Below are 23,321 nucleotides of genomic sequence, written 5' to 3'. Positions count from 1 at the left end.
TCAACCCCTCGGGGGTCTTATACCTGTTGAGGTAACCTGAGTTGACCTGCTGGCTCAGGTATCTCTCTCTGTCTCTCTCTGAGAGGAAGGAAAAGAGAAGGGGGGAGAGGCACCTTCAAATCTGAATGCGCACCTTGGAAAAGCTGGCCCTAGTCATTAGCTAGGGCTGGCTCACCACCCCCCGACATACCACACCCCCATCCCTCCCCCTTCCTCCCCTGCCCTTCTTCCAGGTCCCCCCCCAGCCCTGAACCCCTCTACCACCCGCCCGCCATCCCTCCCTTTCTTCTCTCTCTCTCTCTCTCTCTCTCTCTCTCTCTCTCTCTCTGTCTCTCTCCCTCTCTCCCTCTCTCCCTCTCTCCCTCTCTCCCTCTCGCCTGTCTTCATGTCGTGGATTGATGAACGCGAATCGCGTGTAAGCGCCGCCACCGCCGGGGAGTCTGAGGAATTCGCCTGGGCTGTTAAAGGAAAGAGCTAAGTGCGAGAGCGCGAGCTCTACCTACCGACAGTGAAGAGAGCCGCCGCCGCCGCCGCCGCCGCCGCCCGCTCGCCCGCCGCCGCCCGCGCCCAGCCCGGGAGCTGCGCCGCCCCGCCGGCACCCAGGCGCCCCCCACCTGCCCAGCCCGGCCCGCCGCCCCGGGGAGCCGGCCGGCCTGGGGATCGCTCCCGGGGGGGAGGGCAGTTTCGGGGTCCCGGGCGGGGGAGTCGGGAGCCAGAGGGGAGAGGGCGGCGGGTTTTCATGTGCCCAGCATGAGCTCCTACTTCGTCAACCCCCTGTTCTCCAAGTACAAAGGCGGCGAGTCCCTGGAGCCGGCCTATTACGACTGCCGCTTCCCGCAGAGCGTGGGCCGGAGCCATGCGCTGGTGTACGGGCCCGGCGGCTCGGCGCCCGGCTTCCAGCACGCCTCGCACCACGTCCAAGACTTCTTCCACCACGGCACCTCGGGCATCTCCAACTCGGGCTACCAGCAGAACCCGTGCTCGCTGAGCTGCCACGGAGACGCCTCCAAATTCTATGGCTACGAGGCGCTCCCCAGACAGTCCCTTTATGGGGCTCAGCAAGAGGCGAGCGTGGTGCAATATCCCGACTGTAAATCCTCCGCCAACACTAACAGTAGCGAAGGACAAGGCCACTTAAATCAAAACTCGTCTCCCAGCCTCATGTTTCCATGGATGAGACCCCACGGTGAGAAGCCTTTTCTCTTTCCCCCTTGGTCTCCCGCGCTCCGGGGTCTTCCCCCCCCCTTGCCTCCTTTTTGTCTGCCCTCGCTTTACGTCCTGGCTTGGGGCTCTCTCGGGCCCCACCCCCGGGCATGAGTGGGTTGCTGAGGTTGGGAGGTTCAGCTGGGGGTGGGGCACGGAGTTCGCCTGGGAGATTTGGGGGATTGGGGTGAAGGTGGGGGAAAAGGTGGTGTCTGGGTGCAAAGGGTTAAAAAAAACGTTTTCTCCACTTCTGTCAGTCAGTCTGTCTGTCTCTCTCTCCCCTCCACCCCTCTGTCTCTCCCTCTCACCATCTCTAGTCAAAGTTGGGGAGGTGGCTGGGAAGGGGCCGGGGACCCTGAGGTTATCAGCCTTTGGAGCAAGCCAGTTTCTCCATAACGCAGACAGCCTCAGTCCAGGACAGTGGCCAGGCTGTCTTGGGGTGAAGGGAGACCCCTGCTTCCCTCCCCTAGCTGGGTCAGAGGGTGGCGGGACCCCAAGGACAGGTGCTCTGCCTGTCTGGGGCCCCCACCACCTCCTCTCAGAGCACTAGCCTTAGGGCCACTACCCCAACTTTGCTTTACTTCCCTCAGTTGGAGAGAAGAGAGAGCCAGAGAGGAGAAAAAAATGTCCCGGAAAGGATGGAGGCCATGCAGATTAGTGAGCTCTGAGGTCCGGGGGACCCTCGCCAAGCTGTCCCCAATCAAAGGCTTGCGGGGTCTCCCTGAGACCCTCAGGGCAGCTCAGGTCATGAGCCCCTCCAAGGGTGGCCCCTCAGAGCCCAGTTTCGAAGTAAAAGGGGACGCGAGAAGGCGACAAGTTCCAGCGGGGATGGCCCGTGATTTATTTGCTGGTCTCCAGTTAGCAATCAGGCCAAGCAGTGATACATTCCAGGAGATCAATTCTTTTTCTTCTGGAAAAGCATTAGGCAGAGAGATCCGAGGAAGGGCAGTGAACAGAGCCCCACTTCTTCACCCCCAGCCCTTATGCCTTCCTTTTGGAAACAAACTCTGTCCCCATCCCTGCTCACCCAATGCCCCTCTGCACTTGTGAACAAAGCTGCAAGGGCCAGTTTTCTGGGACTGCAGGCCTGGGGGGACTCTACAGTGCTCCCCTGGCCTCTGCCAGCCCCTACTTTCCAGACAGACCCCAGCCCCTGCCCCCCCCCACCTCCCAAGGTGAAGCCAGACCAAAACAAACCCCCAAACTTTCCTGCCCTTGCCTGATTTCCACTCTTGCCTTTTCTGCAGGAGGGAGGGGAACTGGGGAGACCACAGGGGGGACTTCAGGGGAGGAAGAGTGACAGGGGAAAGCCAGGCCCCCACCCAAACATAACCAGACTGGGCTTCTGTTCTGTCCAGCTCCGGGGCGGCGCAGCGGAAGGCAAACTTACAGCCGGTATCAGACCTTGGAACTAGAAAAGGAGTTTCTCTTTAATCCTTATTTGACACGAAAGCGCCGGATTGAAGTCTCTCACGCCCTGGGACTGACTGAGAGACAAGTGAAGATCTGGTTCCAGAACCGAAGGATGAAGTGGAAAAAGGAGAACAACAAGGATAAACTGCCGGGAGCCCGAGACGAGGAGAAGGTGGAGGAAGAAGGAAATGAGGAAGAGGAGAAAGAAGAGGAGGAAAAGGAAGAAAACAAGGACTGAGCAAAAAAGAGAGACATCCCCCCCCCTTTAGCAACTCCCTTGAAGTTTCGTTTTATGGTAGCGGATAAATTGAGAAGTTTACGACTGTCATTTGCTTTTATAGAGAATAGAATGACACTCAAAACCCCAACTACCTGTCAGATACTTGCAGCTCGGGTTTTATTACCTTTGGACTTCCCCCGATCTTTATTTGTTTGGAGACTGGAGGGGGGAGACTGAGACACAGGGAAAAGTTCCGAGTCTCTGTCTCAGTCGTTGCCCCAACACACACACTTGTCCATCCCCCCACCCTTCTTAGTCCTGCCTGGATTTTAAGGTCTGAGACCTGGCGTCTTTGCCCCTTCTCCCGGCCCTGTCTTGCCACCCTGCCACCTCCCTGCTTCTCTGGTATTTATTTTAGAGGGGAACTCCCTCAAACTGCAGAAGAAGACTCGTGGCTTTGTTTGCAAGCTAGGATTAGTGTATTAGATTGACTTTTTTTTTCCCCAAAGGACAGAAAATTGAAGGAAGGAAGGAAAAGAAAGGGAAGATGTTCAAAGACATTTTTTAAATGATAGCGAGGAATAGCCCCTCTCCCTCCCTGGGGCTCCCCGCTTAGAAAGACTCCCTTGACTTTCTCTAGGAACCTGATGGAAACCTGAAGCAGATGGGGGTCTCCCCCTCCCCCTCCCTTTCCATGGGATAGATAGGAGCCTGCAGTCACCCGCTAAGATCCTACCTAGCCATCCCATGGTCACTCGGGCCCATGCCTTCCTCCCCTTTCCTGTCTAATTTCTGTTGTTGGGCCCAGCTTCCTCTGAGCTGCGTTGGTATGAGCGCTCAGAAATCACCATAATCATGAAAATAATAATAATACTGATAATAATAATAATACTAATGATAATAAATCTTTAACATACTACCTAAAGGGAACCTGCAATAATCTTCAAAAAAATAAAAAAGAGAGAAATTTTTAAAAATCCTAATATGGGAGAAAAAAAGAGAAAAAATTTAAAATAAAAAAAAAGAAAGAAACCTCCAACGTATTTTATCACTACCTATAGGAAGAAATCCCGCTTTGAGAGTATTTGTAATGCGGATTTGTTGTCGTTTGTTGCTGCTTATTTCAATAAGAAAAACCCAACAACTGAGACTGCCTAGCCCGACGGTCCTGTGCGCTTTTATTGTGCTTCTAACCCCAGTAGAGTAGAACTAAATTGCACTGAATGTATAGTTAACTCTGTCTTGAATTCTCTGTTTATGCAATGTGCTCGAAAGAAAAAAAACGTTTAAAATATATCTATAATAATAATTTTTCGTCATTTGTCTTTATGTCCAGCTATGAATGTAGATTTTGTGTCCCAGCAGCATTGTTTCTGGTCCAAGTACTTTGTATTGTATACGTGAGTCATAATAAAAAAAAAAAGAGGAGAAAAATAGTTGAAGCTGCAATGACTGACTTGTTTTTTCCCAGCACACGCCCCCCCCCATTCTCTACCCCCTCCCCTCCTTATCCTTCTTTTTCAACACTCTGGTAAAGGTTTCCTCCACTGATTTGACTTGGGGTTGGGAGCACTCACGTGGAGAAGGGCAGGAGAGTTGAGAGGGCAGGCTGGACTGGGAGGGCAGGTGAAAGGGGGGAGGTGAAGAAGAGGAGGAGGAGGAGGAGGAAGAGGAAGATGCTCTTGGGAGAACCTTGGCTCCAAACAAAGTGGGTTTCTGGATGCCAGGATGCCAATGGGAAGAAAGCATCTTCTCCCCACTTATCCCTCTTCTTCCTCCTCGTCCTGGGCTGGGCCCAGACCAAAAATCTGCCCCTGTGCCCCTCTGGCAACTAGGCCTTTTTCTTCCAGGGGCTGGGGCTGAGGATGAGGATGAGGCAATGGGGTGCTTTCTGATCTCCACATGCTCCTCATGGCCAACCCTTGGTACTCAGCACCCAGCACTAGACCATGAACAGGGTGGGAAGGATGTGAGGCTCAAGGCAGTCTGGAGGGCTTGGCTGGAAGAAGCCTGAGTGTGGGGGGGCTAGGAAGCTTAAGCCCAGGGGAGAGGAGAGGAGAAGGTGAGTGGACTGGCATGCCAAGCAGCATGGGCCCACAGTCTGAACTGCGAATGCAGCCAGCACAGGGCCATCGCTGTCACCTAGCCCGCTTGCACTTACTCCAGCCTGTTCTGGCTGTTTCAAGCCCGCTCCTGGCTTCACCTTGGCAGTTGGGCAGCCTGCCCTGCCCTTATAATGTGGGTCAATTGGCCTGGGTTGGGGGGTGCTGCTGCGTGTACAGTGCCCCACCCCAGCCACAGCAGGGTAAGGACAGTCTTCATTGGACTCCTTATTCCCCAAAATAAAGGGTCAAAGGCTAAGGGACTCAGGGGCAAGGTGTCTCTCACTCCTCCCTGGAGGGTCCTAGACAGAGAAATCTGTTTATGCCAGTAAGATCCTGGTCAAATAATACCAAATTCCAGAGATACAAGTCGTCTGATTCAGTCATGAGAGGGGGAGAGGGGAGGGGAAGGGATCTTCTGGTCTTAAAAACCAGACCCCCAAAGACTGAAATATTTTTGAGGCCAGATCCCTCTCTCTGTCTCTCTCTCTATCTCTCTCTCTCTCTGTTCCCTGGTCAATGATTTTCCCAGACTTAGGCCCAGGTCGACTCTAGTTTTGTGTAATTTCACCCGCATCTGGGTGCCTGGCTCCCACTCAAAGTGGTCCTGAACACAGGATTGGATCAGGCGTCATTAATGGGGGACTCCTGCGGCCCCAGCGAGGCTGCCGATTGGAAGCGCAGGCTGCCGGCAGCCGGGAACAGCTTTGAGCAGCTCTGGGGGAAATGTTTCGGAACCTGGGGTCCCTGCTGCCAGCCGCGGGGCATCCAGGTAACCCGGTCTGCTGCGGGAAACACCGGCAACCAGCCGGGGAGGCATTTCGCTCCGATGTCAGGCCTTCCCACAGGCGTCCAGACTCCGAGGGCCGGCGAGGGCCGTTTCATTTTTAAATGTGGACTTCTGATTGCTATTAATACAAATCGCTGGCCCGGTAGCCCAGTGGGTTGACCCTACACTAAGTGGCTTCGAAGAACCTCGCCGAATTTTCCCCACACCCAATGCCCCATTCAACCCCGGCCGTGCAGTGCCGGTGGCCCCAAGCCCGGCGTCGGAGGGCTGGGTGCGTCTGGCACCCGGCATCGCTTGAGATGCGAAGCATCGGGTGGGCCAGACCAAGAGAGCTCCAGCCGCCCCCTCTTGCAGCACCCGACCCCCCACCCCTGGTGCCCACCGCCTCTGTTTTCTCGTTTGGAGAGAAAAAGAGGCAAAACCCGTTTTATGGGGGAACTTAATTGCGAGCGGCTTGTACTCTCTTTAGAAACGCGTCCTCCCAAATGCTCCCGCCGTCCCATTACCGGAATGGGGACCATTCGGCTGCAGCAGATAGGACTTTCTCCCATTCTTTACTTGTTTATTAGCCAATCAAAGTGGCTTCCGAAAGCTATTTGTGATTTGTGAAAAATAGTATCTTTCAAACTGCTGAGTTGAAGCATCTCGCTCATTTCGCCTTGCATTTATTATTCTAATCCCAACCGTAGAGAAGGGATAATGCAGCTATTAAGTTGGGGGGCAAATTCGTTTCTCTGGCATTTTTGAAAATTCTCGGCATTTTCTCTCCCTCCCCACTTCACTGCAGAGGCCAAGGGAGTAGCGGGCCTGCAGGGGATCTGGGGGGTGAGGGAGGCAGTGAGTGCCCTAAAGGGTTCCTTGGGAGAGATGGGAGAGTGGATTGGCCTCCCCAGCCTCAGCTTCCCTAAATGAGATGCCCCAGCGGCCGCGTGTTGGCTAGAGAGAGTCACCCCGCCCCAGTTAAAGCGAACTCAGGACAGGTTATGCCACAGACTAGAAGTAAAATTTCCGGTGAACTGCCCGCAGTGCTGCCCCATTCTCCCCTCGGCCCATTGTGAAAAGCTGGGCCAGCGCTTCCTTGTCGTAATTTTTAACTACCTGTTATAAAATTTATGGGTGGGTTTGTAAAAGGAACGAGGTCTCTGCATCCGGCTGAGGGAACTGCTTCTCTTACTGTGGAGGAAGTTTGGGGAGGGGATGAGGGACCCCCTGTTGGTTGGGGTGGGGGCACCCAGCCACGGAAGTCCCCATGCCAGCTTAATTTGGGACCAAGGGAAGAACTTTGCGCCTTCAGATCTCCAGCTGGTGGGGAAAGTGGCTGGGTTGCGACTGGTTGGCAAATAGTCTCTATGGGGGAATTTATTCTGGGCTCCCCCACGCTGGATTCATTGCCAAAATCAGGGATCTGGAGTCTCGGGTGCTCGGTGTTTAGCATGGAAGGTGGAATTTAGGGAAGAATTGGTTCTGTTTTCAGAGCCTCCAAGGTGTGTCCCAGCTGCCCAGATACTAGAATTTTTCCGAAAAAGGCAGGCGGCTGTGGGCCACCTGATAAGACAGAAAAGGCTTCACACGACCATGCACTCAAAGGAAAAAGAAGTGGGAGCCAAGATTGTGGGCCTTTATTTTTAATTCTAGAAAGATTAGGAGGAAGCTGCCGTCTGAACCTAGGAACTGAGGAGACCTGACACTAGGGATGGTCTTGCGGGAAAATGTCATTCGTTTTCTCTGAGAAAGGAACCTGGGGATGACGGGCGCTTTGGGGGTTCTAGAGGCTTCCCCCCCTTCCCATCCCTCCTGCTGCCTCCTCAGGACTGCCCAGGACCGGTCTCAACCCTCTCTGCTCTTCAGACCGTGGCCAGGTCAGGCTTGGTTATTAGGCCTCCAGCCGCCTGCCCCTCCCGTTCCCAGCTGGGGTGAAGTGGGGGGGGGCTTCCCGGACGCCCCATTGGGAAGGATGTTGTTCTCTTCCTAGAAAAAACAGGGGTAGGGAGGGAGCAGGGGTAGGGAGTGAATCCCTTCTCAGTCCCTTCACGCCGCCACCGGCACTGCCCCAATGCCACAAACCTTTGCAAAGCTTTGGTTCCGCCAGAGCCAGCCTTAATAACCCATTTATTAAGGAAAATATGTAAAATTCGGTATGGCAAAGGGAGGCAGCTGACTGAGCGGCCAGAATCCTTCCTTCTCTCCTGTCACGTCCTCCCGTTGCCCTTTCCGCGCTAGCCAGGAGCAGCCCGGCCCGTGGGAAGTGGGCGGTGGGTGGGGGTGGGGTGGGGGTCTGGGGATGCTCCCTCTGCGAGAGAATTGGGTAAACATGGCGACCGTGGCGCCCATTTGCACACGCTACACAAATGCATCGCATTCCCGGTTGTTTGCAGAAAATTTACAGCTGAGTAATAAAAGTTTACGATCGACTCACAAGTTGGATTGGCCACAAGAAGTCATGTGGATTCCATCCATGAACGTGAACTTTTTATTGTGGTTTGTCCGTTCGGAGCGCTCCGCAGAACAGTCCTCCCTGTAAGAGCCTAACCATTGCCAGGGAAACCTGCGCTGGGCGCTCCCTTCATTACCAGTATTTTTTTTTAATTAATCTGATTAATAATTATTTTCTCCCCTCATTTAATTTCTTTCCTCCCAGATGGAGTTGCTGGAAGCTGGAAGCACCTGGGGAGCGGGGTGGGGGGAGAGGCAGGAGTAGAGGGCACCCCTCTCTCCCTTCCCGACCCTCTAGCCCCCCAAGGGGCAGGAGGAATGCGGGAGCAGGAGTTGAGATAGGGAGCTGCAGATGCCTCCGCCCCTCCCCTCTCCCAGGCTCTCCCTCCTGCCTCCTTCTCGCAACTCTGCTTAAAATTTATTTGGCTTTTTGATTATTGGGACTACTCTTCTTTATTTTTAAATTTATATAAAGTATATATATGTATGTGGAGCTGAAACAGTCTCGGCAGCGGCACAGAATGAGGGAAGACGAGAAAGAGAGAGTGGGAGAGAGAGAGGCAGAGATAGAGAGAGAGAGGGAGAGTGACAGCAGCGCCCGGTAAGTGTTTCCTTATTGGTTCAAATATGTAACTAATGGTCCGTAACTGGGTGGCGGTTTCAAGATAAGGACAGCAGCGGCTTGTCTTGGTTAGAGAGAAGAGGGGGCTGGCGAGAGGGTGAGAGGGTGGGCGCGTGGGCAGTTATGGGGGGGAGGGGAGGGAGGAGAAGAAATTGGGTTAAATTGGAATATGGTAGTGGGGGAAGTGTGTTGTCCTTATGTCACTGTGCGCTGAAATTGGGGGTCAGGGGGGCAGAGGACTGCACCGGTGGGGCTCAAGGCCTGGGTCTAGTGCGCGGACCATGTCCCTACGTTTTATAGATCTGCGGCCTCTTGGCTAATGGGACTGGGACAGAGGGGGCCCGGAGCTCAAACTCCAGGGCAGGTGAGAAAACCTGTAGGCTGTAACCATTGCTCCCTGAGCAGAGTCAGCCCCCCAACCCCCAAACAAACTTTCCAGCGCCCCCTCCCTGCTCCGCAGCCCCCTCCCTGTCTCCGAGAGACCGGGACCGCTAGAGCTCACACATGCGCAGTGCGAGCCCAGGGCCGGGCAGCTGAGCAGGAAGAGAGCGCAGCTAGGCGGGCGGCTGGGCCTGTTAATTGGCAATTAGGGTGGAGGCTGGTGGCTGGTGCGCGTCGGCGGAGGGGAGAGCGTCTGCCCACCCCTGCTCCCACCCCCACTCGAGCGGATGGAAAGATGGGAGGTGCTCTGCGCTGCGGGTGGACGGGTGGGGGTGGGGCTGGGGGACTCGGTACTCGGTACTCAAAAGCCATCTTGTGCTTGGAGAAAGGGGGCTAATCTGCCTTCTCTCCCCGCGGCTTGGAGTCCCCCACCCCCAGCCGCCGCCACCCCACCCAGGATACCCACTGGGCTGCTTCACCCGCGTCGCCTGGCTGCTCTGGGCTGGGATCTGCCCTGTCTGGGGCGGAGGTGGGAATTGGGGAGGCCCCTGGATGGGTGGGGACAGGACCAGGCCTCGCTGGCGGGGCCTCCTGGGTGAGCGGAGACAGTGAGGACTCAAGGCACGGCTGGCTCATGGGGTAGGGACGTCAGAATTGGGCGGCCTGGAGGGTCCCGGGCGCTCGGGAGCTTCTTAATAATTGGTGCTAATGGCGTGTTGTATAGTCTTAACCCAACACACATGGTTTCATAACACAGTGGCTTAATTTCTTCCAAATGTACGTAGCCCTGAATGTGTTGCAGCTTGATATATGACCCCGCCCTGCTCCCTGGCCTGGGTCCGAGGCGGCACCTATATGTGTGAGCTTCTGTTTATAAAGGGCGGTGATGCACACACAATCGCTTACACACCCAGGCAGACACACCCCAGAGCTGGGGGAAGGGGGTGCATATTCCTGGAGAGATCCAAGAGTCTGGGGACCAGAGTCCCCTCCAGTCCGAGCCAAGAGCACCCCCCCCCATCTTCTTCCAACCGTGCGACTGGGCTTCTCCGCCAAGCCCGAGTGGGGGAGGGGATCACTCCGCTTTCCTGTTTAAACCCCGACCGGTCGCCTGGGGGGGGGAATGGAGGGGGTGGATAACCTGTTTTTATCAAATTCTTAAAAATATAATTCGACTGCATTCAAATCAAACCCCTTGGGCCCGAGTTGACGGTGAATCTTCCCTCCCCTACCCCCACAATCCCCTTCCCTTCCTCTCCTGCCCCCCCAAAATTCCCCTTTCGCAGCCCACATAAAGGCCTCGGAGGTATTCTCCCGGGGAAAGAAATGGCATTTTCTCTCCCCCTTCCACCCCCCCACCCCCAGTAGGACTTGTGTGTGTCGGCAGAGGCATCTGCCGAGGGGCTAATTTCGTGTTCCTTGTTTACGATCGAGAAAAGCGCTTGGCTCTTTCCAAATGGGCCCAGCCCGCCGCCTGCTCGGGCAGCCGCGCGCTCTCCCGCCGCTCCGGCGCTGCCCAGGGGCTGACGCCCCGGGGAGCCAGGCTGTGGCCGCCGAGGCCCCGAGTCCGTGCAACCTGCAAGGGGCAAGGGGAGTACAGTGGGCCAGTGGAGGGGCCCCGGAAGCCTGAAAATGGGAGCCTTTCTCCTGGCGTACTGTGGGAACCGCCGACCGGTGAGGCCTCTATTTCTCTTTCGCTGTATTTTGTCTGCCCCCACCCCTGCAGATGGCCTTACTGATTTGCGGGGGGACGGGGTGGGGTGGGGAGTACGGACAAGTCTCCTTTGTTCACCCCTGAGGACAACAGTTTCCGGAGAAGGCCTCTCAGGCCAGTAGGGCTTCACCTGGAATACTAGAGGGGCCCCCTTCCTTTGGAGGGGTGGGCCTGGGCAAGGCTGGGGTATTCCCCTCGGCCTACAGGGATCTAACCGAACGTGGCTGGTGAGACTTAAGCGTGCTAGGGTTCGTGGTTGTCGGGTTAACAGCACCGTCCTGAAACGTCCTTATATAATATTTTTATCAGTTGATTTTCTGTCCCTTCCTGGCTAGGATCCTGCAGGCCGTCACTCCCTTCACCCCTAGACTCCTCCTCAGGACACAGAGAGATGCAGAGACAGCATAGCAACAGTGACTGGCCCTGGTTTTCTGTGTTCTAGTCTGGCCAGGGAAAAAACCCAGCCCCAAATGCCAGCCCCTTCCTTCCCTCCTTACTTTCGATTTTCTTTCCCTTCTCTCTTTCCCTTGATGGTGCTCAAACTGAAACACAAGAGGTGCCACCCTTGGCAACCCTCAGCCTCCTTGCAGGCCAGATTCCCTGTAGACAAGGTCCTTAGAGAGGGAGAGCACTGCTGTGATTGTCTAATAATAGCCAGGGCAGTTGAGAATAGCATCAGGCTCAAGGACTCTGCACACCCAGAACTAAGGCTGGGCAGAAGCCCTGAATCCGTGGGTCAGGGTCTGGTGACACTCCCTGGAGCCCAGGGCCCCCAGCAGTCTCCTCTGAGCCCACTCTTTTGGGCATCTCAGGCCTGCCTCTTACGGGGCTTTGTCAGTCCTGCCACGGGCTGTATTTCATGCGCCAGCTCCTAGCTAAGGAGAAGTGGGCAAAGCAAACCCTTTCTCTCCCTGGTCTGACAGTTGTGATCCCCACGAAGAACGAGACCTTGTTTGGAGAAGGCGGCCTTGTTGGGTTGGCTGTTGTGTTCCGAAACCAGGCTTAGTAGCTTTATACATTTATTAGATAGAGGCTGAAATGTACAGGCGCAGACTTATGCATGAATATATACAGACTCATATTTCTTCAATGGTTAATTGTATATAACCATACCTATATTCGCTCAAACACCGTTTTATGTGCATGTGAAATTTTGTTAGCCCTCACTAGATGGGCATGGGCTCAAGGAGGCACTGGGTGCCCTCTGTGCGTGCTCTGCTGAAAATGTGTTCGTGCTGGAATCGGAGTATGCGGGTGTCAGTAACCAAGGGATGCCACAAAGGCTTTCTCAGACCTTATTGCCTTCGCTGTCCAAGTAGCTGGGCTGGGGAAAGACTGACTCCCTTCTGCTTTCTCTCCACACCTCCCTGCAATCTTCCCCAGCTCAGGACTGTTTTAGCAGGGGAACCCCGTTGTGTTGAAAGTGAGTTCGGTGGGAAACTTTCACGGGTGAGGTAGGCCTGTGAGCAGTTTTGAGCAGTCGCTGGGCCCTGGTGCTTGAAGCCTTGCTGAGGTGGCGGAGGGGATTGGAGTGGTTAAGAAGGTGGCCTCTGGGCGGTGGTCTGGGGCGGCTGCCAGCTAGGGTGCCTGGAGAGGCCTCTGGGGAAAGCCAGCCAGACGGGTAGGGGTGCGGTGAACATCTCTCCCCCGCCCCTGCTCGCCCTGGCCGCTCATGGGGCCCCAGCTTTGCCTGTGTCATCTGTAGGGCAGATTAGGGGCTCTCTAAGTTCCCCAAATACCCAGATCTGGTTACCGGTGGGACTTTATTTTAATCCTCTCTGCTACCTAAGCTGGGGAGATGGCTGATGGGGCAGAAGAAGCTGGGTCTGACCGCCTGCAGGCTTAAAGCACTGAGTGTGGGCCAGGGCTGGGAATTTAACCAGCCTTCTTTCTCTCTTCTGGGCCCAGGGAAAGACAGAGCTGGGGGTGGGGGAGTATAAATATCCATTAAAATGCCCAGGAAAGAAAGTAAGGACGGGAGAGGGGCTCGTGGGTGTTTTTCCTCCACTCCCTAGGTGATCAAGTTCCTCCCAAGAATCTCCTGTCCAGACTTGCCGTGGGTCCCAAGGCGTGCAGCTCTCTCCCACCTTCTCTCCACCGGCACCAAGGGCGGCCTTGAGCTTTTAGGCCTGGGCAGCCCCCGGGTGCCAGGGTGACATTACCCCCAAAGTGTGCTCCTCACCCGGACCCAGGCCTCTGCCACGGCGCCGCAGCCGCCCCTGTTTATTGTGTCTGTGAGTTGTTTACTTGTTTTGTCTGCTGCCACCCTGCGTCAGAAACCCGCCAAACCAGCAAACTCACCCAGGAGAACAAAGTACAGCGCTATCCTGAACTCCCTCCCCTTTCCGGCACCCTGCTCCCGCCATTACCATCTCCCTCACTCTCCCTTTCCGAGGGGAGGAAGCAGAAATCGTCCTAAAATAGGGCAGCTGTTTATAGGGTGGGGGGAATTATGGGGACACCATAAACCTCCGGGTGTCCTGGTGGTGGAGAGACAGAGCAGCCTCCAGCTTTTCTTCCTTCCCCCTGGCAACTGCTTGGTTAAGGGGGCCACACTCATTGAAAAAGTGGAGTCCCCCTCACCCCACTCCTTTCTGCAGTTTTCCCTGAGACATAGGTTGTTGGGGTTTTAAATCAGGGTAATGTTGGCGGATTCATAAAGCTAGATAAAGCATGTCGCTCTCCCCTCACCCTCCCTTCTCCTCAGCCCCCCAAAATAGCAGTGAATTTAAGCAAATCCTACAAAATTAAATTGCCCCTTCACTAAAGATCCTATAAATCTCCAATCCCACCAGGTGTAGAGTCGGAGAGGCCGCTGTTCGCCTCTAATTTTGCTCCTGGCTATCAAATCTGAAAGAGTATCATTGAAGTAAGTAATATTCTAGTTTCTGAAATTAATTTCCCCCCTGCCCATCTCTCTCCCTCTTTTCGCCAGCGCAGATTAAATGGTTCTTTCAGATCTGCAAACAATAAAGGATAAAATTATTTATAGGGAAATGAGGATGATGTTTCATTGTTGGCTTACTGTTCTAGAACATAATATTTTATTTTCAAGTGGGAAAACTTAGACCAGGGGAAGAAGGGGAAAGCGAGGGAGAAAGTGAGGGGAGGCAGGGAACCACACACAGAACCTAGTCGTACATAACTTTTATGACATTTACAATTTCCTCATGACAACTCGCTGTGACGTCATAAATGCCTTGTTCTTGAATTTTACAATTTTCATAAACCTCCAAAAGCGGTCCAAACAGTGCTCGGTGCGGAGGGGTATAAGAGAAGCCAGGAAGTTGGGGATCCTTTGTCCTTATTCTGGGGGCCAAAAATATTCTGAATATTCTGGATTTTCATTTTCCCTCCTGGGCCAAGCACGGCTACTTGCTTTCCCTCCCTGAAATGTCACTCAGGGTCTGAGCTCCCTCCCCAATCCCAGTGGGGATGAGATACAATGTCCGAAGTCTCTCTGTACGCCCCCACCTCAGCTGATATTCAGCTGCTTGGGATAGAGGTGGGAGGCTTGGGGGCCAGGCCCCCAAAGCCAAAAATGATTTCTTCCAGAGGGAGCCAAAAGGGGCTCAGGGCTGAGTGTAATGGGACAGAGATGCTGAGGACCTATTTTACTTTTTAACCTTCAGCCAGAGAAGTGAATTGAGAAGCCAAACAAATGCCGGTGTGGGAGTTTGTGTCTGCTAATGGTAGCAGCATTGAGTGGAGTGGTGATAAGGAAAGGTCAGGCAGAAATCTGGACAGAGAGAGGGAAAAGAGAAAATATGATGTGAGTTAGCAGTGTCCCTCCAGGTACCTTTCTTCTGTGTTTAATTGCAAATAAAGCAAAAGCAGCTTGGGCAGCCTCTCAACCTCTCAGCTCAAAAGCCCAGGCCTCTGAGGTGTTTGGGGCAGTTCTCAGGCACTTGACATGCCCCCATCTGGCCTTTTCCTCCTTCCCCCCTCCCTGCTGACCCCCAACTCCATTCAGCTAGCCAGCCTGGGCCCTGTCCCCAGAATATCAGCACCCCCAAATGGGATCCATTTCCGGGTTGGGTGTGTCAAATTTCACTTCTCTCCAAGTGTCTCCACGCCTGAACTTTGAAAGACGAAAGAGCATTCTTTTTTGCAATGCAATGTGTGTATGGGGAGGTATGAGCTCAGACAATTTCCCCACTGGATCTTTGAGAAGCTGGGGGCTCCTTGCGTCAGCTATGCTTTGGTATCCCCAAGCAGACCCCGTTCCCCGTGTTCAGGTTCTCTGGCAGACTAGGAAACTCTCTCTGCAATCCTTTTACTCCGGATTCTGTGGAGATCAAAGGAGCTCGTACACAAAACACTAGGCATTTGGAGTAGGATTTATTTTTTTTAATTTTTAAATTAAAAAAAATCCAATCATAAGTCAGTCGGGCCAACTGAGCAGTCACTCTAGAACAGCAAAGCCTTAACCAAACAGTGCTATTGTGAGGTGAGCTGAACAATTATTGAAACTCAGCTTTCTCTGCAAGAGGGATTTCAGCCTTCGCCCAGTGGCACAAAAGGGACCAGTGGGGCAACCGCTCCTCTCCCGCCCTGGAAGTCGAGGATTGAGGGGGTGGGTCGGCAGCTATAGTGGCTTCCAGGCAGCCAGGCGATCAGGCCGAGTGCTGAGTCCTGCGGCTCCAGTGCCCACGTCCCTGAGCAGCCTCCAGAGGCGCCGAGCTGTAGTTGGTGGCGCCGGCAGCCAGGAATGGAGTGTGTGTATCTGTGTGCGAGGCTGGGCGAGTCACAGACATCGGTGCAGAGTTGGGGGATCTGGGGAGAGAGGGAAGACTGGCAGAATACAAACTAAACAGGACCTCTGGAGAAGATTGTCCCCAAATAAAAATTCCAGATCTCATCCCTCTCACTTCAGATACCCTTACCCAAGAAATTAATATATTTCCCAGAGCAGAGTGGAAAGCAAAGGCAGGCAAGATGAGGCCTGCCCATGAACCCCTCCAGGGCCAGCGTCCAGTCCCAGCCACCCTCTCCCCAGTTCAGAGCTACACAGGCCCCCAGCCCCCAGCCTGGAGCAGGGTAAGGCTGGAGTAGGAGCCCTATACTTGCCCTGGGAAACCCTCAAGTGCCCAGCCTCCAATGCAACTTTGGGGACTCCAGACCAATGACTGCCCCCCACTCAGGCCCAGGGCACCTACAGTAAGTTCTCTCCTATAACTAGCACTCATGAAAAGCATGTGTTTTGGATGGGGGTGGGTGGCTGAAGCAGGGAGCCGGGCAACTTTCCGCCTTTATTCCTTTTCTGTGTTTTTGGAATTCTGTTTCTGAATCCACTAATTCCAGCTCTGAAAGCGAACCGCTCTTTCTGCCAAACCCCCTCCAATGCCTGATTCCGGAGGCCGAAGGGGACAGACCAAGTCGGAGACCTATGGGCCTGATGGGGAGTGTTCTCTGATTACTCTAGGCTTGTTTTATAGAAACAAAGAACAAGTTCTCACCCCTCCTTCCCAGGACTTGTGCATATTTACAGAGCTCAACTGCAGTTTTAATAAAACATCTGTTCTTGCTTCTGCTGATGAGTTTCCATAATTGTTTTCAGACAAATTTAACAGGAAAATATAAATATATTTAGAAAAACCCAAGTCCCAGCTTTCCCCCCATAGACAGTTGTTCTTTTGCCAAAAAAATAAAATTATCATGAAATGAAAAAAGGAAAATATAATCCAATGGAGGGAAGATCCGGCTCATCTGACCTGCTCTCCCCCCATGGAGCGAATCCTTCCAGCAAATTTCAGCTGCATAATTAAAGATCCAACTGAAAGAAGAAGGCTTCATTCCTCAGGAATGAAAGGTGATGGGGGAAGAGTGCGTTGGAAATTAATTTTGCCGAAAGTCTTTAAGCAGTAGGGGAATTTATTTGTATTTCTGCTTCCCCTTCTCCCCCCGTCCAGCATTTCTGCCTCTTTCCCCCAGCAGCTGGTTCCTGTTCATTATAAATCGGTGAGACCTTTCAGTCTCTGCCCTCTGTTTAGGGACGTAATAAAACGCTTTCCGGGGCTGAGACTTACATTCTGTTCCTCAGGTCGCCCACCCCGGCGCCCACCGCTTTTAGGCCCTAAAGGAGACTCTCCCCAACTTTGGGGCCCCTTTCCCCTCCAGACTTGGTTTAGGAGGGGCTCAAGGAAACCCAGGCATCCTTGCTGGGGAGCTGCAGCACATGTTTCCCCAGAAGCCCCTTCTTTCTTTCAAGGTCCTTCCTTCCCCCACCCACCCATGAAAGAGATTTTAAAATACATAGAAAATCAACACTCATTGAAAGCGAAACCTCATTAAGACATCCGATCTTCCATCATTCAGTTTGTTGTACATTGCAACAATTTAATATCTTGAAGGAAATATCACTGACATGATTTATCCCTCTAGCAATCTCTCTCTGAAAAGGAGGTGGGGGTGGGGAGGGGATTTACTCTCTCTTCCGGCCTCTTTTGCGTGTTACACTGCTACCCTTAGGGCAGAATTGAGGATGGGAACTCTGAGAGCGGCTACTTGTATCCAGGGGTGCACTGACTTACTCCTTAGTTCAGACCCCTCGGTCTTCCACCCCTTCCCCAGTTCTCTCTCCCTCTCCCTCTTGCCCTCCAGGGGGCCTGGAGCCCCAGCCAGCTGTTGGAAACCACTGCCCAGGCATGCCACGAATTCAATTCGAGGACAGCTGGATTCTAGAGCGAAAAGCAGCTTACGCTGGTGTCTGTTTGTGTACCTGCCATGGCACCCCAAAATGAGACAACTCATCTCAAAATTTCTTCCTTAATTTAAGAATCCTCCTCTATGCTTCACCTTCATCTCCTTGGGGAGAGGAAAGTATGGTCCAAGAGGGGGAACTTTAATAACTATAGGGGCCTTCCCCCTGCCCTTCTAAATACCAACACATTTCTCTCCTTTCTGAAGGACTGGGGCTGTATTTTTAAAAGCCAACACAAATTGTCTCGCAGGAAGACTCTTCCATCCCTTAACGAGGTTCATCATGTATTAAGTAACATGTTGTCTCCATCAGCTCCCACACAGTCTGCTTTTGGGTTCGAAACTTTATTTTTCCCCCCTAGTGACACTCCAGGGAAACCCTTAACGTTACAGAAGATGAATAAACGAGTTTTTTTCCCAGCGTAGTCCTGTTTATGGCTTTATTGCTACCCATTGATTACTCCGCTTTGTTACACAGAAGGAAAAGATCATAAAATCCGGAGACATCCGGGTTCTTGTTATAGCCAGTATCCCCCCACTACCAAAAAATGGTGAGGCGAAAATATGAGCTTCCACTGCTCCCTTCGCTTGCCCCACTGACCCCCGCTTTGTCAACTCAAAGCATTTTCAGCCTATGTTACGATATCAAAATAAGTTTGGATTAATCAGGGGAAAAAAAAAAAAAGAACATCTGCACACCTTCCGCTCTGTTTGCCCACTGCGGCTCCCTCAGAAGCCTCGGACACAGCCGCCTTTTCCTAACCTTCTCTTCCTTTTTCTCAGCCCCCAGGTGGGAAGAAAATGGAGGGAGGGGGCTGCTGAGAGGCACGGCCCCACTAGGTGTGGCCGGCCCTTGGGTGAGAGCACCCCGGGAAACCTTGGCTGGAATCTCCAAGCCCCAGAGCTCAGGTCCAGGGGCACCTCCCTTGGCAGGACAGAGAGTCCGAGGGGGCAGGGGCTTCTGACCTGGGCAAGGGCTTTGAGCCTGCAAGACACACACTGTCCATCAAAACCCCGCCGGCCTTCTCTTTCTGGCTGGATCCTATGTGAATTACCCCAACGGCCCTGGCTGGCTCTAAATCATAAATTCTCACCAACATAAACAGGAGTTGATGTGTCTAGAAAGACTCAGAGTTCTTTCTTCTTCCTTTCTTCCTTTTTTTCTCTCTCTCCCACCTTTTACTTTTTTCTCTTCCTTTCCTATTTATTTTTAAAATAAATCTTCCCTTTTAGGCAAAAATGCTTCAAGAGTTTCCCCCAAAAGGGGTCCTGAGGAGGAGGTAGATGCGGGGGCGGGGGGCTAGGAGGAAGAGGAAGCAGATGCATGGCTACTTTGCACACCTCAGCTCTGCCACTGCACCCTGAAGTCTCACTCTTCCCTCTTTAGACTTAGGGACTCCCCACATGCTCCCTTCACCCCAGACTCTCCTTCCTCTGAGCACCATGTTTTATGTAATTTCTTTCCACTTTTGATTTTTTAAAAAAAATTATTGGGAAAAATATACTGGTTTAATGATGTGGACTCACTCCATGGAGTATCAAACCAGGATTTCCTGTAGGATTTCTGGGGATCCCCCTGAGCTGGGAGGGAGTTCCTCCCATGGAGAAATCAAGATGTAATTTTAGAAGGGGGCAGATATAAAAGATGAAATCAGATTGAAAATACAGGGATTTCTCCAGCCCTGGCTGTGGCTACAAAACAGCAAAGTTAGCTGGAGCTGAGAGATTTCCTGGGAGTGCAGCTCTCCTTTTCTGGGCCCCAAGGCCCTGCTCGGGGACATTCACCCTTCCTTCACCTTCAAATCAGTTCCCTTACATATATATTTTTAAAAGAAATCCAAGTCTTACTTTCAAAGCACACACTTAGTCTCAACTAGGGAATCAACAGAAGCAGAAGCGATTTTTTTCCCCCTTCTTGACATCTGGCTTGCGATTGGCTGGGAGGGGGTCAGCTGACTTTGTCATTTTGTCTGTCCTGGATTGGAGCCGTCCCTATAACCATCTAGTTCCGAGTACAAACTGGAGACAGAAATAAATATTAAAGAAATCATAGCCCGACCAGGTAAAGGCAAAGGGATGAATTCCTACTTCACTAACCCTTCCTTATCCTGCCACCTCGCCGGGGGCCAGGACGTCCTCCCCAACGTCGCCCTCAATTCCACCGCCTATGATCCAGTGAGGCATTTCTCGACCTATGGAGCGGCCGTTGCCCAGAACCGGATCTACTCGACTCCCTTTTATTCGCCACAGGAGAATGTCGTGTTCAGTTCCAGCCGAGGGCCGTATGACTATGGATCTAATTCCTTTTACCAGGAGAAAGACATGCTCTCAAACTGCAGACAAAACACCTTAGGACATAACACACAGACCTCAATCGCTCAGGATTTTAGTTCTGAGCAGGGCAGGACTGCGCCCCAGGACCAGAAAGCCAGTATCCAGATTTACCCCTGGATGCAGCGAATGAATTCGCACAGTGGTGAGTTTTACAGCTCTGAGATATAAATTAAATAAACTGAACTGGCTTTATGACCGGCTTCCCTAGAAGAACGGGCGGAGAGAGTTTTTTATGGCCCCATAAAAACAATCACGCTCGTCTCCTCGCCGACGCCGAGACAGGGCCCCCTCTTCTGCCCCCTCTGCTCGCCTCCCGCTTGCTCGCAGGGGCCTGGCCCCCTCGGCCCCTGACGGATTGGAGGGCTCCAAGGCGAGCTGAGGGGGCAGGGACAGGGCAGGGGATGAGGGGAGGGGGTGGGGGAGCCCCCCCAAAGTCGAGTCAGGCTGAGGAGAAGGGAGGGGGAGAGGAGGGGACAGAGAAGTGGGGAGAAGTTTCCAAGGAGCTAGGGCGCTTGGGGAGATGGGGGAACCCAGTCGTACAGAAATGGGGCCCCATCCCCCGTGTTTGGGATTTTTCAAAAATCAGCCTTTAGACTTGCAGCTTTCTGCCTGGTTCTGTCCCCCACCCTACCCCCACCTTTCTTTGGGACCCACCTACCAACCTGGGGGGGTACTGAATGAAGTTGGGATCCTGGCTGTAGTACCCCCAGTGGGGGTGGAGGCAGGGCAGAGAGGAGAAGGCTGGAGCCCGAGGGGGCCCGTGAGTTGCTGGCCAAGTTGGGAGGGTCAGGGCTGTGCTAGGCTAAATCGTCTGCGGAGGATGCCTTGCTGATTGTTTTTAGTGTGTTTTGTGCCCGGATCTCTAGGGGTCGGCTATGGAGCGGACCGGAGGCGCGGTCGCCAGATCTACTCGCGGTACCAGACCCTGGAACTGGAGAAGGAATTTCACTTCAACCGCTACCTAACGCGGCGCCGGCGTATCGAGATCGCCAACGCGCTCTGCCTGACCGAGCGACAGATCAAAATCTGGTTCCAGAACCGCCGGATGAAGTGGAAAAAAGAGTCTAATCTCACGTCCACGCTCTCAGGGGGCGGCGGAGGGGCTGCGGTCGACAGCCTGGGCGGAAAAGAGGAAAAGCGGGAAGAGACAGAAGAGGAGAAGCAGAAAGAGTGACCAGGACTGTCCCTGCCACCCCTCTCTCTCCTGCTCCCTCGCTCCCCCCAACTCCCTCCTAATCACACACTCTGTATTTATCACTGGCACAATTGATGTTTGGACTTCCTGAGACAAAATTAGGGAGTCAAATATGGACCTGAAAAGTCAACTCTGGACCCCCTCCCTCACCGCACAGACTCTTTCACAAGGCGCCTCCTCCTCCTGCTCCTCCTGCTCCCTCGCTAGCTCGTTCTCGGCTCGTCTGCAGGCCCCTTCCCTCGCCCAGGCCTTGGGGCTCGTGCCTGAACCTCGCTTCAGACTCCACAGAACTCCCTCCAAATGAGGACTTGGCTTCCCACCCTCTCGGCGCCCCCCACCCCCGCCCCCGCCCCCGCGCAGACAGCCGGCTCCCGGGCCCGGGGGCCTCCGCTCCCAGGCCTCAGGGCCCGGCGTGGCAGCCGGGGAGGGCGGGAGGCCCAAGTAGGGTGCGTGGTGGTCCCACAGCAACCCCCAGGGCCTGCCTGCAGCCCCCGCCCGGCCCCTCTGCCCCAGCAAATGCCCAGCCCAGGCGAATTGTATTTAAAGAATCCTGGGGATCATTATGGCATATTACAAACTGTGACCATTTCTGTGTGAATATTTTTAGCTGTATTTGTGGTCTCTGTATTTATATTTATGTTTAGCACCGTCCGTGTTCCAATCCCATCTTAAAAAGGAAAAAAAAAAAAAAAAGAGGGGAAAGTACAAAAAGAGAAAAAATAGTGAATGACGTTTGTTTAGCCGGTAGGAGAAAAAAAATAAATTAAAAAAATCTCGTCGTGTTACCCTCCTGTATAAATCCGACCTCTGGATCCGTTCTCGAATATTTAATAAAACTGATATTATTTTTAAAAGTTTATATCGGGATTTCTGTTACTTCGCTCGCCTGCCGGCCTCGGGGTGAAACTTGGAACAGGCTCCGAGCGCTCCCGCGTCTGCCCGCCGCCTGCGAGCCCCCGGCCCCCTGCACGCGCCTCGCCCGGCCCGGCGCTGAGCCCTGCCTCCCGGTTCTCCCGGGGATCGCGCTGGTGGCTGAGAGGCCTCTCCGGGTTCCCCACATAGAGCAACGCCCTCGCCTCGCAAAAAGGGCCGCACGGGGTTTCGCTGGGGGTAGAGTGGGAGCCCGGGTTGGTCGGTGTGGTCTCCGGCCCCACACAGGCCTTTCTTCCTGCCTTTGGTAGTCTGGGGTCCTCGGCTTCTGAACCCCGGGCCCCAAAGGCCAGAAAGGACGCATTATCCAGGCCCCAGGTCACCCCCGCCCACTCCCCGGAGCGAGGAGGGAGGCGCAGCCGGAAGCCAGCAGGGCAGCCCCCGGCCCGCGCCAGGCCGACTCTTGCGAAACGTGGCGGAGGCGGAGAACCGAGGGAAAGACGAGACCGCGGGACCCGAGCCCTTCGGCAGAGATTGTGCGATTCAAGGACATCTCGGAAAAGAAAGCCTGGAAACTGAGCTCTCGCCTGCTCTGGGACTCCTGACGTGGCCGGGACCAAATTCCTTCCTCCTTACAGCGCCAGCCCCACTCTGGTTCCTTACTCTTTCTTCTCCCCTCAAACTAGGCCGGTGAGGAGCGCAGCCAGACCCTAGCCCTTCCCCAGCTCAGGCCTTCTCTCCTAAGCCCAGCCAGAGAAACCTGAGTGGACCTAGGGGGTGAGGTAGTGAGGGGGTCTCCCAGAGGGAAAAAATCCGCCAGCTTTCCAGACCTTCCAGATCCCCCGCCAGCGCCCCCTCCAGCGCCTCTGCCAGCGGGGGCGGGAGGGGGGCTTCTCCTGGCCGGGGCGGATATTTCCTGGGGAGAGGCAGGCAGGAAAGAATAAGACTTGGGGCTAGCGGAGGGGGGATGTAAAGGGGCCGAATAGCTGCGGAGCCCCTGGTCACAGGCTGTGAAGGTGGCCCAGGCGCCAGCCCTGCCTACCCCCATCCCCCCACCCCCAGCTAGATCCTTTTGGACACCTCCAGAAAGCTCAGAAATTGCTCTCCTATGGACCTTTTGAACCCAGGTCCCTGGAAAGCCTGGTCCAGAGGCCTTTCCTCCAAAGGGCACAAAACAGGCCTTTTCCTCTGCCCTGCTCATATAATATTTGTGGAAGCTTGAATCTTGCTTCTCCATGCCCTCAATTAACATCTATTTTCCATCCAAAATACCTGGCATGGGTACCACACCAGGGTCATACACAGGGATGCAGAGCAGTCCTCCAGTTCATTGTGTCTGGTT

The 23,321-nt window shown here is 53.9% G+C and overlaps 3 protein-coding genes across 7 annotated transcripts in view; all 3 read left to right on the top strand.

The window, feature by feature from the left end:
- The window catches only part of HOXC4 (homeobox C4), a 64,808-nt gene that overhangs the window by 18,142 nt on the left and 23,345 nt on the right, over window positions 1–23,321 (top strand). The window contains exon 1 of one of the 2 annotated variants that reach the window (XM_057557523.1): window positions 8,166–8,762. The exons of the other annotated variant lie outside the window; for it this stretch is intronic. The gene's annotated coding sequence lies outside the window, so the exon portion shown is untranslated. Of the gene's footprint in view, window positions 1–8,165; window positions 8,763–23,321 lie in introns of those variants that run through there. 2 annotated transcript variants of the gene reach the window in all.
- HOXC8 (homeobox C8) lies at window positions 341–4,379 on the top strand. The gene is made up of 2 exons (XM_007179492.2): window positions 341–1,186; window positions 2,562–4,379. The coding sequence occupies exons 1-2, from the start codon at window positions 751–753 to the stop codon at window positions 2,852–2,854; spliced, it is 729 nt and encodes a 242-aa protein (XP_007179554.1). The 5' UTR covers window positions 341–750; the 3' UTR covers window positions 2,855–4,379.
- HOXC6 (homeobox C6) lies at window positions 9,810–21,968 on the top strand. 4 transcript variants are annotated; one of them, XM_057557524.1, is made up of 3 exons: window positions 9,810–10,838; window positions 19,831–20,056; window positions 20,757–21,968. In XM_057557524.1, the coding sequence occupies exons 1-3, from the start codon at window positions 10,797–10,799 to the stop codon at window positions 21,086–21,088; spliced, it is 600 nt and encodes a 199-aa protein (XP_057413507.1). In that variant the 5' UTR covers window positions 9,810–10,796; the 3' UTR covers window positions 21,089–21,968. The 4 variants fall into 4 exon arrangements, with proteins under 4 accessions (XP_057413507.1, XP_007179551.1, XP_007179550.1 ...); XM_007179489.3 differs by having other exon boundaries at window positions 19,711–20,056; XM_007179488.3 differs by lacking the exon at window positions 9,810–10,838 and having other exon boundaries at window positions 13,772–20,056.

The sequence above is a fragment of the Balaenoptera acutorostrata genome, chromosome 11 (assembly GCF_949987535.1).
Source record: "Balaenoptera acutorostrata chromosome 11, mBalAcu1.1, whole genome shotgun sequence".
In the NCBI taxonomy this organism is placed as follows: domain Eukaryota; kingdom Metazoa; phylum Chordata; class Mammalia; order Artiodactyla; family Balaenopteridae; genus Balaenoptera; species Balaenoptera acutorostrata.
Note: the sequence above shows the minus strand (reverse complement) of the source record. Positions and strands in the feature narration are given on the sequence as shown.